The sequence below is a fragment of the Danio rerio genome, chromosome 20 (assembly GCF_052040795.2).
Source record: "Danio rerio strain M-AB ecotype USA chromosome 20, GRCz13ab, whole genome shotgun sequence".
NCBI lineage: Eukaryota > Metazoa > Chordata > Actinopteri > Cypriniformes > Danionidae > Danio > Danio rerio.
Genome location: NC_141040.1, coordinates 41,649,069 through 41,663,431, shown reverse-complemented (window position 1 = coordinate 41,663,431; position 14,363 = coordinate 41,649,069). Strand labels below are relative to the sequence as shown.

The following is a 14,363-nucleotide window of genomic DNA, read 5'->3' as shown; positions in this document are numbered from 1 at the left end:
AATAAAACAAATAAGACTTTCTCCAGAAGAAAAAAATATAATCAGACATACTGTGAAAGTTTCCTGTTAAACATAATTTGGGAAATATTTAAAAAAGAAATAAATATTTGAAGACATTTTAAGACTTTAAGACCCCGCGAACACTCTGAAATTATAAAAACATTTAGCTTATCATATGTGAATATAACACTAGAATAAATCTGTTCATTACTTTAAAAGGGTGGTCCAATGTGTATTTTTAAGACTTGGTTGTGTTCAAAAGAAGCAAAGCAATGTGTGCTCATGCTTCATTTGTGAAAAATCACATTATTTTGTCATATATCTTACTTTGATTATATACAGCTACTCCGCTAACATGAAATTGACTGTAATATTTCCTAGTTCCTTCAAAAGCCCGTCCTCAAGAGGCTCTGATTGGTCTGCTAACATCTTGTGCTGTGATTTGCGGATCAGCTCCACGTCACCAGGAAGCATCTCTGTTATAACATTACAGCACATCTGGCCATGCCCTGTCACTGCACAGGGTGATTTCACGTAACCTGGTTTATGACGTCATTAACCTGGATGTGTTTTTTTGTAGTCCCCAAACTTCGTTTGCTGTAGGCTTTGCTAAGCTAACTCTAAAAGCCAATGTCTTCCTTTTCATTGAACTATGAGCGTTTTACATTCAGATATGTTGTTTACGTTTACACAGCTACATTACACATCAACTAAAGTTTTAAATATACTATTGTAGTGGACCACCCCTTTAAGTGATCATGTCTATTCTGAAACTAGATTACATTGCTTCATTCATATAGATTCGTTTAGATAGTCAAAGTTTTGGGTGAACAGACTTTCAACGGAAGGACAACAATCCCTCAGAATTTGCTAAAAATATCTTGATTTGTGTTCTGAAGAAGAACGGAGTTCACTGGGGTTAAGAAAGACATGAGGGTAAATAAATTACAAGAGAACTTTCAGTTGTTCTGCCATATACAGTATATTGCGTAAATACACATCAAATATAATAGGTAAATACAGATATGGCTACTGAGAATGCGCAAGTGATTTAAAGAAAAATCACACACATGAATACAGTTTCACCTTAAAAAGCTCAATTTAATACAATGTTAATAAATTACAATTATATACTTGATAAATGGTGGGTTGTTGTAACCCAACGTTGGATCAAATATAGACGAACCCAATGTTTGGGCTATTTTTCTTTTTACTCAGTGATACTCAGTGGTTGGGTTTGCCCATATTTGATCGGACGTTGTAATTGAACAATCCAGCATTTTAAAATTTTATGGTTTTTAGCAAGTTTAAAATGTAATACATTCAACGGGGTCTAAAAGTACATAAATTAAATGATTAAATGTAAAGATCTGAATGGCTTAACCTGGTTTGAATTGCTTAAAAGTCACTGGCCTGAAAAACATAAATAACCCTTTAACTGCCCTACCAAAAAAATAATGTAATTAGTTAACACACTCAATGTGTTATCATCTCTTCAAATGTCTCAATATCTTACAATGACAAACTATCAACCAGATGACCCCAAGTAATGAGCAGCACCAATTACACTATTAAAAATCTAATCTGAGAGTGTTTTAATCTGGGATGTTAGGTACATTATTAGTGTCAAACAGCATGTGCATATCATCCATCATCTGCATGGCCAGCATGTTGAGTGATCCTGATGCGACAATGAGGGTTTACTGTTTAAGGTTTTACATATTTTAGTGGCAGTCAGTGCAAGCCGGGTATTTTTCCCAGTGGGAACAATAACACTGCCAAACAAAAAGAAAAAAAAAACAAAGGAGACAAATAACAACAGCCCGCCGTGCGGAAAATTAATGTTAAACAGAGTGCAAATGACATTCAGAACTTCTAAAAGACACTAAAGCTTATCAGTGTCCAGTCAAAAATATGTGGGAATCTAAACTATAAAGATTTTACAATTATTTATTCAGAATTGAGGTGTTTTTTTGTATCCCACCACTGTGCTAGCAATACTATTATATGTCACATGTCCTAATTTCTGGGTCCAAACACTCTGTCAGATACCAAAATTGAACAACAGATGGCACTAATATGTGATATGACTAAACAGTGGTCATAAACGTTTATAAGGAGAGTTTTCTCAACTCAAATGAACAGAGGTTTACGCCAGAAAACAATATTTCATCCCAGCAAGCATTTTTTGTGTGTCTAACAGAAGTTTAAACATAGATAACTTGGCTAAAACAAGACTGAATTTAGGCCGTCAGTGAAAAATCTAATAGATTAACAATACACTGTAAAACCCAAAAAGTTAAGGTAACTCCAATCATTTGGGGAAATCGATTGCAACAAACCATTAAAGTTAAAAAAAACTAATATTAATGAATACTGTGAACTTAATCTATTTGAGTAAACGAAGCCGTTTGAGCACAGTAAATACCAGTGAATGATGAGAACTCAAACCAACTAAGTACTGTAAAACCCAATGAGTTAAGGCAACTCAAACCGTTTGAAGAAACTGATTGAAACAAACCATTTGAGTTAAAAAAAAAACTAATCTATATGAATACTGTAAACTTACTTTATTTCTGATGAAGTAATGAGGTATTCAATAAACTCATTACCTTCAACACTGAGTTTAAAACTCTTTTCAAATGAGTAGAATTGTCTTTTAGTAAATTTTGATTGAACTACACTCATTTCATTTGATAAAGTTGACTGTTTGGGTTTTACAGTGTTGTTAAACTAGTTTTTAAAAAGAAAGAAATGAATGTCTACATACGTGAAGTCTCTTAGTCTTTCTATTTGATGACTAGTTTCATTTTGGACTTTTGTTACAGTAAACATCTATCAGAATTTCACTCACAGCCCAAATTTAGCCTTGATTTAGTTAAGATGTCTCTGCTTAAATGTCTATTAAAAGAAAAAAATTGCTTGGTGGGATACATTAAAACTTAACCCAAAACAGAATTACTCACCCTTATGTCGTTCTAACCCCAAGACCTTCATTCGTCTTTGGTACAGAATTAAGATATTTTGGATGAAAACCGAGAGCTCCCTCATCCCCTAGAGAGCAACAATCCTAACTTGTTCAAAGTCCGAGAAAGGTACTAAAAACATTTGCTGTATCCCAATTCTCAAACTATCTGTCCTAAATAGTATTCAAATGTTATGTCCCAAAACATAGTATGTTGAAATAACTATGCCAAAGGATACCGGATGGTCTACTACTTCTGGTAGAAATTCCAAGTGTAGAACTGTGACTGTCTATCCTCCAACTGCTAAAACTTTCCATAACACATTGCACAGTGGACATGAATTCGATTAGAACAACTAATGTGGGTAAAATTGTTAACAAACTACAAAGACAGCAATCATGCAAGACTAATCGTCAAGAAAGGCTTTGGTAAACTGGAAAAACTTATTTTCTTTCTTAGATTTTTGTCTTCTTTCTAGTACAAATATCTAAAAATCATTATATCAAGAAGCATTTTCTAGGCAAGCAAAACATATTGTCTTGTTTTCAGAAATAATGTGCCAATATTAAGCGAGTTTTTCCTTAAAACAAGCAAAATAATCTGCCAATGGGGTAAGAAAAATAATCTTGTTTTTCCTTTTGACAAGATTATTTTGCTTACATCCTTGGCAGATTATTTTGCTTGTTTTAAGGAAAAACTCACCCACAGCCGAATGAACCGCCAACTTATCCAGCAAGTTTTTACGCAGCGGATGCCCTTCCAGCCGCAACACATCTCTGGGAAAAATCCACACACACATTCACACACTACAGACAATTTAGCCTACCCAATTCACCTGTACCGCATGTCTTTGGACTGTGGGGGAAACCGGAGCACCCGGAGGAAACCCACGCAAAGGCAGGGAGAACATGCAAACTCCACACAGAAACGCCTTCTTGCTGTGAGGCGACAGCACTACCTACTACGCCACTGCCTCGCCCCACTCACTTAATATTGGCATATTATTTCCGAAGACAAGACTGTCTGGAAAATTCTTCTTGATTAAAGTTTTTTCGGTATTTGGACTAGAAACAAGACAAAACATTTTTTGCAATGTAAAGGTGCTTGTAAAACTTAACTCAATGTCTAACCTGCTGAAAAATATTTAAATCCCATTTAACATGTTTTATTTCATCAGCAACAACAATGTGAACTTCTATAAAGGTGTGTTTGGACAATAACATCTGAATGCATTATTATACACAGACTTTGGTAAATATGTAAAGTGATTTATCTGCATGAATGACTTACACATGGCAGATTAATCTGCTGCTTAAATCTCCAAAAAGGTAGGTGATTAAATATGAAAGAATTGTGGATAATGTGTCAAGATGATTGGTGGCATGTAACTAAGCAACATAACGGTTCATTAATGACAGTGTTGGGACATCGCATTACAAGTAACATGAGTTAGGTACTATATTAATACTTTACTAAGTATGTAGCAAGTAAAAGTATAAAGCACTCCTTAAAAAAATTAAGAAACAGTATTTAAAAAATGAATTTAAAAAATGCAACTCAAGTTACTTCTAGATTAATCAATATGCTTTTAAAAAATTGTTTGCTGAAATAAAATTATGGTGATCACATTGAATCCCACTTAATTAGATAATGAGCTCCCCGCGAAAACAGAGAAAAGCCAAGAAGGCAGAGTGTTACATTTCTGTGATGGAAGTATTCTCATAACTTTGAATGCATGGAAGGAAAGGGAATTGTCTCAATGGCCAGTGATTTTAGTGAACTAATAAGACAAAAATACTAAAGTAGCAAACACATTGCTTTAAACGTTCATTTATCTGTATATATGGGATGTATAGCGTCAGGAAGTTCTCAAAAAGTAACGCTATTAAATTTTTTTAATTCTTTTTTTTTTTTTTTTTTAGCTTCCCTATCTAAAAAAATAAAAATACCCTGCAAGATCTAAAAGAGATCAAGCCTCAGGCTGGTATGAAAAAGTAACTCAAAAGTACCTCAGAAGTAACGTAACAAATTGCTTGCCATACAAAGAAACTAAGTAACGCAACTGTAGTTACTTTTTTGGGGAGTAACTCAATATCGTAATGAATAACTAAGTAACGTTCCCCAACAATGGTTAACAAGGTAGCAGTATGTCCCAAAGCTTGCATATGCTTCACAAAAAATACTTAGGATGTGGTATAAGTAGGTGAATTGAGACACAGCAATTCTTTCAGCCATTTAATTATAATATTACGACGCTACAAGAATACTTTTGTACGCACATAAAACAGAAATAACACCTTAATTCAACAATCTCTTCTCTTTAGTGTCAGTATAGGGAGCACATTTACAAGAGCGAGGTGCACTGATGTATTCTCCAGATGCCCGCACATGACTTCCTGTTTGAAACAAAGCATCGGAGCTAATATGTCAGCAGTGTGACATGCATAAAGAGAACTGCGCTCTGATGAAAACAAAGTAAATTATTGAATGAAGTCATTGCATTTGTCTTATGAGTGTACAAAAGTATTATTTTAACTTCATAATATTCTAATTGAACAACTTAAGGCATATACCAGTAGTTTGTTTTTAAGGATGTTATTCTGGTATTTTGTTGCAGTCTATGGAGCTCTTGGGTTTCCTATAAAATATCTTAATGTGTGTCCCAAAGACAAAAAAAAAAAAAAGGTTTGAGGGGTTTGGGTGAGTAATTAACGATACAGTTTTTTATTTTTGAGTGAACTAACCCTTGAACAAGCAGATAGTTCTGACAATGATAACCAGCAACAGTGTGTTTTCTTGTTCTTGAATGTCACTCCACAGCTTGGATTCAATCCAACAGGCAACTATTCCATCACAACAGACACCTAATGAATTTTGGGGGGGGGGTCAAAAAAGCATTCATATGTTAGGAGTTAGACTAGGTATTAGGCCTAGGGCCGCTGGATTGAATTCAGTCTCTCCCAACAGGGGAAGCTGATCACATGAATAGAGGAAAGCAGTGTAAACTCAAGCTGGCTTGTGTGGTTTTACCTCAGGAAGTCTCTCCATGGCATTATTGCAGGGTACTATCTATACCACAAACATAAATACAGACACACAGCACCACTGAGTCCAGGCGTACAGTCACACAACAAGTAACACAGTACAGCAAAGCACAAAGTAAGACAAGGCATGAAGGGCAATACCATTACTAAAAATAGGCAAGCATTACACATAAAAGCAATGTATGACTGAGAGCATGCTAATGAAAGCTTTCAAGCACTATTTCTGGTACCAAATAAAACTTTTAATCTTAAGCCTTTAGCGAGCAAGGTTTGGTACATATGACCAATGGAAAAAAGAAAATATGTAGTTCTCCATACACTCACCGGCCACTTTATTAGGTACACCTGTCTAACTGCTTGTTAATGCAAAATTCTAATCAGAAAATCACATTTTTTTACATTTACATTTAGTCATTTAGCAGACGCGTTTATCCAAAGCGACTTACAAATGAGGACAAGGAAGCAATTTACACAACTAAGAGCAACAATGAATAAGTGCTTATAGGCAAGTTTCAGGGAAGTATTAGTATTTTTTTTTTTTTTTTTTTTTGGGTACAGTTAGTGTGATATTCAGAGAGGCAATTGCAGATTAGGAAGTGAAGTGGAGACTAAATAGTTGAGTTTTTAAATAGTTTTAGTTTTTTCGTTTCTTGAAAATAGCGAGTGACTCTGCTGTTCTGAGGCAGTTAGGGAGTTCATTCCACCAACTGGGCAGATTGAGCATGAGCGTTCTTGAAAGTGATTTCTTCCCTCTTTGGGATGGAACCACGAGGCGACATTCATTCACAGAACGCAAGTTTCTGGAGGGCACATAGATCTGCAGAAGTGAGAGCAGATAAGAAGGAGCAAGGCCAGAAGTCACTTTGTAGGCAAACATCAGAGCTTTGAATTTGATGCGAGCAGCAACTGGCAGCCAGTGCAAACGGACTAGCAGCGGAGTGACATGTGCTCGTTTAGGTTCATTGAAGACCACTCGTACTGCTGCGTTCTGGAGCAGTTGAAGAGGCTTGACAGAGTTAGCTGGAAGCCCAGCTAGTAGAGAGTTGCAGTAATCCAGTTTGGAGAGAACAAGAGCTTGAACAAGGAGTTGAGCTGCATGTTCAGATAAGAAGGCACATGGCAGCAACTCGCATTTAGGCATGTAGACATGGTCAAGACATTCTGCTGCGGTTTAAACTGAGCATCAGAATAGGGAAGAACACTGTAACACTGGTGTGGGGGATATTTTCTTGGCACACTGTGGCTCCATTGCTACCAGTTGAGACCAGTCGTGTCAACATCACAGCCTACCTGAGTATTGTTGCTGCCATGTCCATCCATTTATGACCACAGTGTAAACCTCTTCTGTTGGCAACTTCCAGCATGACATTGTGCCATTTTGTAAAGCTAAATAATCTCAGTCTGGTTTCTTGTACATGACAATGTATTTACTGTACTTAAATGGCCTCCACAGTTAAAAGATCACAATCCAATAGAGCGCCTTTGGGATGTGGTGGAACAGGAGATTCGCATCATGGATGTGCAGCCAACAAATCTGCAGCAACTGTGTAATGTTATTATGTCAATATAGACCAAAATCTCTGAGGAATATTTCCAGTACCTTGTTGAATCTATGCCATGAAGGATTAAGGCAGTTCTGAAAGCAAAAGAGGGTCCAACCTTGTACTAGTAAGGTGTACGTAAGAAAGTGACCAGTGAGTGTATATACTAATATGTACCAATTTAGGGTTGGTAAAACAAAAAGTTTAAAGAGAATCATCTGAATTAAAAGTTAAAACAACAATATTTTGAAAGTAATTATATTAAAAATAACTTAATTCAGAATTAATAATAATACAATATTAGTTTTGAAATATTTCTCTACCTAAGGCACCATTTTCAATACACATTTCTTATTATTACTAACACTTGTAATAAAGTTCAATTATTGCTGAATAAACATTATTTAAATCCAAAAGGAATTAAAAATTAAACCAAACTTTGGAACAATTCTGTGCAAAAGATCCGTAAAACATGTATCACCTTTAGAACAAAATATGCAAATATTTAAATATTTAAAAGATTTTTTAAATCCATGATAGTACACACTATATATATATATATATATATATATATATATATATATATATATATATATATATATATATATATATATATATATATATATATATATATATAATCAATTATAAATTCAGTGTTGCCAGATTGGGAGGTATTCAGCCTAATTGGGCTGTTTTGAATTTGATTGTGCGGGTAAAAAATTACCATTGGCGGGATGATAAAATTTGGGTGGTTGAAACATAAATTTCATATGCAACTTATTTAACAAAACCCAACTGTGTGCTCCTACTCCTTTCAGTTAGTAGTGACCAGTGCATTAAACTCGCAGCAGTTTGTCATGAAACTTTTTGCGATAATTTTTTCTCTCAATTGACAGCAAGAGCAATATCAAAGCATTGACTGATTGACAAGCAGCACCTAATAATGTTCAAAGGAATTTAAAACGCCAAATAAGATAAATTTATACCCCATTTCGAAAGTAAAACATACTCTAATAATAATCTACACAACATTAAGTTTAGTTTGTGGGTAAGAGGGGGGCAGTATTTCAATGTGATCCGCTTATGTTGTGGGCCTGTGACTGCTGCTGTTGATTGCTGTATGGTTAAAAATAATGACAGTTAAAGTAACTAGAGTAATTTAAATTTAAATCATTCAAAAATAAATAAATTAATAATATTTTGGGCATTTTTGGTGGTTTTTGGTGGGTTTTGGACAGCTTTTGGGCTAGAAAATGTTTGTTTTATCTGGCAAAACTGTATAAATCAAACATTAGTGTGCGGTGTGCAAAATATTTCATTTTAAAGTATACAAAAGCATTCTCATTTTAAATTAATGATAACATTTGTTACTCTTTTTAAATTGACTAATTCATGCATCATAGGATTAATGAAAGCCGAATAATCTAACCCTAACAGTTCACATCATTACCTTTACGCTTACCTGCATTACTGTGCCTGGCAAATGGATTTAGTGTGGCTTTGGCTTTGGACGTCCAGTTGGCTGTAGTGGAGCCAAAGGAACTGGAGGAGAGGGACTTTCCCAGGTTATCAGAACTCACTTTCTTTGTATTATTAGTGGCAGTCTTGCTCCAGTCTGCAAAACATGGTTAAATGTTATCTATGACTACCAGCCAGCTTTCATCACACAGGTGTATCCCATGCATTAAGATACGGCACAAGAAAATCCAGGAATATTAGATAATATACAGCAATTCCATCATCGGGAATACAGGACAGATAACTTTGTAAAAGAGAAAGTTATGAGGTCCTGGCATTCAATAAAAAGCACTGCTGACAATTTTTCATTCCTGGTTTAATTAGATGTAAAAGTACAGCTAAGTCTCCTCTGGCCCTACATTTTAGTAACAGTAATTCTGTGATACTTAAGGCTAAAGAAAGTCTTCAAATCCGGGCTTTACTGAAACACATTCTGAGCGCAACTAAAGGTCTGAAGAATTCAGCAACTAAAACAATAAACATATGAGAAACAAAATCACTAAGAAAGGATGCAAGTTTAAAAATGATAATATTAAATGCATATACAATAAATGTCTTTGGGAAGATGACTGTAATTAAAAATTCAAAATAATAATGTTTATAATAATAATAATAATAATAATTATTATTATTATTATTATTATTATCTATGGACACACATTGGTCAATCTAAATATTTTTTATAGTATAGTATAGTATTTTATTTTATAAATAATAATTATTATTTATTTTAAATGTTATTTCTGTCTAACAAATGTTAGTGTGGGAAAGTACAATCTAAAATTTTATAAGTTAATATTCTGTATTGTTTGCTGGGTTTTGTAATAAAATAAAAAAAAAGTTGAAAAAAAAATGTATATACACAAATACAACATTGGAATTGAAATGTTCTGCATTCAAATAGCTAATTTGAACAGATCCATTTAAATAAAAGTCATCATGATAAGTGCTTAATGTCTTTAAACAGCTCTGACATATGCTCGTTAACAAAATTCAAGAAAAAAATAGTAATATAGAATACAATACAATCAGTTAAGACCAAATTAAAACCCAACAACAACTAGATTTACCTGAATTATCTGCCAAGCGTAACTTTCCACAGCACAAATATCTCCTCCATTGTTTCTGTACGTTTTCTTTCAGGGCACAGTGGAACACAAATATGAATAATCCTGTTGAAACAAACGAATAATACTTCTTAATTCTTAATGAACATAACCCACAGGCTATTTTCAATGCTCGAATGTTACACCGCTAACAACTCTATCAGTCAACCCAAAGCGACCTCTAGTGGAAAAACACGTTTTTATCCTCCACTGTCACCACGCCGAAATAGCTCAGTTGGGAGAGCGTTAGACTGAAGATCTAAAGGTCCCTGGTTCGATCCCGGGTTTCGGCAAATTATTATTAAATGAGAAAGGAATAGCTGAATTTTGTTGTAGAAAGTTTGTAAACACACGAAAGCATGACATTTAAAAACTATGTATGTAATGTATGTTTTAAAATAGTTCAATTAACCAAAAATTAAATAGAAGTCAAAAACTCATGAAATCAACACGATAGATCTGTGTTTTTAACATGTTTTAGAACAGATTCACTCTTAAAAGTATGCATTTACTAACTTGTATTATGTTAAAAATGTAGGTACAGCTTTTATCTTGTGGTTACCATTAACTCATTGCAATTATTCAGTGTTAAAAACATAGTAAACATTTAGTAACATTTAAAAAAACTTCATTGTTTTATGTGTCAATCGTACTCCAATAAAAAAATGAATGAATAAATAAATAAATAAATAAATAAATTTTATTAATATCATATATTATATAAATATAAATATATACTTAACTATTAAATGAAATAAAAAATAGAAAACATCAAGAGAAACTAAAAATATATACATTTTGATCATTTTAATTTAAATTTTGTAATTTGTAATTTTTTTATTCAATATTTAGCTTGAATTTTCGGATTGTTTATCTATTTCTAAATATGTTCAGTGACAAAAACATTGTTTTAATAAATATCTATTTTTAACGAATCTGTTTTGTTCAAATGCACCGCAAATATTACTTTCATCTAGAAATGTGTTTTCAAAATGGTGTGTACTGATTTATGATGAGCACTGTAGCCCATGTATGTATGTATGTATGTATGTATGTATGTATTTATGTATGTATGTATGTATGTATGTATGTGTGTATGTATGTATGTATGTATGTATGTATGTATGTGTGTATTTATGTATGTATGTATGTATGTATGTATGTATGTATGTATGTATGTATGTATGTATGTATGTATGTATGTATGTGTGTATGTATGTATGTATGTGTGTATTTATGTATGTATGTATGTATGTATGTGTGTATGTATGTGTGTATGTATGTGTGTATGTATGTGTGTATGCATGTATGCATGCATGTATGTTTTTAAAATGTTTTAGTATAGATTCACTTAATAGTATGCATTTACTAACCTGTATTATGTTAAAAATGTAGGTAAAGCTTTTATCTTGTGGTTACAATTGACAAACACTGTATTCAGTGCTAAAACACAGTAAACATTTAGTAACATTTAAAATACTTCATTAAATAATTAAAATAAAAAAGAGGATTTCAAAGTGCAATTCAAATGCACTACAAATATTTCACTGAGAAATGGATGACAAAAAACACCTTCACTGAGAAATAAATGAAATATATTTGTTTTCACTGTACTCATAAAGTGATTCTATGGTGTCTTTTCATTAACAAGAAGTATAGTAGAAAGACAGTGTACCAACCCTGCAGTGAGTTGAAAATTGTGAAGAGGTACATGAAGGCCAGGCTGACTGGACCCCAGGCGAAAAACGCAAAGCCCCAGGTCATACCCAACAGGAACGTCAGGCTGACCACGCTGCGCAGGTTACGCAAGATATCCTCTCGCAGTGTCCGGTTGCTGCGCTTGCCGTTACGTCCACAGATTTGGATCATTACCACAATGAACATGGCAACATTCATCAGGAAGATTATGGAGAAGTAGGCCACACACGTCACGTAGAACACCACTGGGTTGAGAATCCAGCAACTGCAGAAATAAAGACCAGAAATACCAATAGAATGAGAATAATGCTGTAAAACATAATTAAAAACATAAAGGAAATTCAGAATTGAAAATACTACATATTTGTTGCAATAACGAGGTAATTAACTGTGAAATAAAAAATAGCTTGACCTTTTGACATAAGAGTACATGGAAACACTTTAAGTCACAATTTATGTTATTAACTACTGTTTTATTACCTGCCTACTATTAAGATATTAACTTGTGTTTTTATCTTTTGCTGGTCCTGGGCCACCCACTAGATGGCGCACTTGTTTGAAGGGTTGGAGTGCTTAACTGAGTCGCGTTGTTGGTGATGATGAGTACATGATAAAAGAATCACTCTTATGTTCCATGGGAGAGCTTGCGTCTTTGGCTGCCTGATTGGTCTTCCTCCATCAGCAGACCTTTTAGTTTTTTCAAAGATTATTTATTTTAAATTTGTTAATTATTTTTTGTGGTTCCTGAGCATTTCATCTAATGGTGGTAAGCCTCGCATGTTGCAATAAAAAAATAAAAAATAAATAAAATCCGCAACACTGAAAAGCAGCATGGAATCACTTCACTCCAGACACAAACATAAGCCACATTTACAATGTTTTTTATCCTGATTTATTCATATCAATATTTCATAGATTGTATAAAAAAGAGGGATTGCATTTACTTTATGTTTAAAATCTTTTGTAATATTGCTTTAGATCAGGATTTTTTCAAATACTGTACGTCTGTTCAATATTATGGGCAATGGGTTCAAGATATTTTACTGAAATTAAAACTCCAGTAATTAACATTTTTAAGATAAAAAAGACTATATTGATGTACTAGTTCATCGCTGAAACAATTTCATATGCAGAATATACAGATCTTGAAGTTCTTGAGCATATAGCAGATGGAAATATCCCAGATGTGGACATTAAGTGGAGTGTTGAAGATGCAATTTTTTATTAACAAGATGCAATCTATACAACAAAAACCTCAAACTTAAAGTAAAATATCATAATGTTAACTTTTGTGCTTTTTAAAATAAATTTCAAGTTTACCAGAAATCATCTATGCTTTTTATCGTATTTTATCCCCTTCAGACGCTGCTTCCATTACAATGGACATCACATGACATCCCATTTTTCTGAAATTTGGAACATAATTGAGGTCTGAAGGGGTTAAGTTGGTTTAATATTCGGGAAGTATAACTGTTCTGACCTGATGTACATTGAAATGGACAAAAATACTGTATATATTTACTTAAAGCATACATACTTAGAGTGCTTTCACACTAGCACTTTTGGTCCGCACCTGGGTTCGCTTGATGTCAGAGTATGGTACTTTAGCTAGTATGCAATTGTACAAAATATTGAAAGCAACCCGCCGACTGTACAACCAAATATCGTTTCCATAGAGTGTGTCTGTGTATCACGTACTGTACCTTGGTGATAAGCGGCACTGAGCCAGCGCAATCACAGTGATAATGTCTGCTTGTCTCCTCCAAAAACAGCTTCTGCAGACATCGCGTGATGTACTGAACGTTTAAAACATTTTTGCGGCAGATGGACGCAAGCCGTTTCTGTATGTCCAAAACCAAAGGATTCAGTAAAAGCAGAACGACTGCGATTTATGTTTATATTTCCATTTTAGAGATTTGCATTCGTGTCTATCACCTAGCAACAGCTGTACACACAACAGCAGCTGGATGACGCAAGCGAACCAAGGTTCAGAAGGAAAAAAGACAGTATGAACACAAACCAACCAAGAAGGTGGCAAGGAGTGTAAAAGCACCCTCAAACTCAAGTCCTGGAGGGCCGCAGCTCTGCACAGTTTTGCTCCAACCCTAATCAGACACACCTGATCCAACTAATCAAGGTGTTTAAGACTACTCTTAAACACCTTTATCAGTTGGATTAGCTGTGTTAGAATAGGGTTGGAGCAAAACTGTGCAGAGCTGCGGCCCTCCAGTATATAACTTTGATACTTATGACTTAAAGGGTGTTGAATATTTATTATTATAATTATTTGTCAATTATAGAAGCCCCAAGAACAGTGAAAATGGAAACTTGGAGCATAATTCGGGTCTGAAGGGGTATATAATTATTAAATTTCTTTAATCAATTTTAATTTTTTGAATTATTTAATTGATTGTGTGAGCTCTTGTTTATGTGTCAGGCTGTCTAGAGTAATATAGTTTGTAATACTGCATCCTTATCCTACCCAAAACC

General features: G+C 34.0%; 1 protein-coding gene and 1 non-coding gene across 47 annotated transcripts in view; one reads left to right on the top strand and one right to left on the bottom strand.

Moving 5' to 3' along the window:
• adgrg6 (adhesion G protein-coupled receptor G6) overlaps window positions 1-14,363 on the bottom strand; it is an 87,095-nt gene that overhangs the window by 2,342 nt on the left and 70,390 nt on the right. For 27 of the 46 annotated variants that reach the window (XM_087297312.1, XM_087297314.1, XM_087297308.1 and 24 more), the window contains 3 exon segments: window positions 11,855-12,138; window positions 10,140-10,241; window positions 9,014-9,166 (listed from right to left, as the gene is read on the bottom strand). In XM_087297312.1, coding sequence (XP_087153438.1) covers window positions 9,014-9,166; window positions 10,140-10,241; window positions 11,855-12,138 — 539 coding nt within the window. 46 annotated transcript variants of the gene reach the window in all.
• trnaf-gaa (transfer RNA phenylalanine (anticodon GAA)) lies at window positions 10,396-10,468 on the top strand. Its single transcript has one exon. It is a non-coding gene; the product is annotated as a tRNA-Phe (tRNA).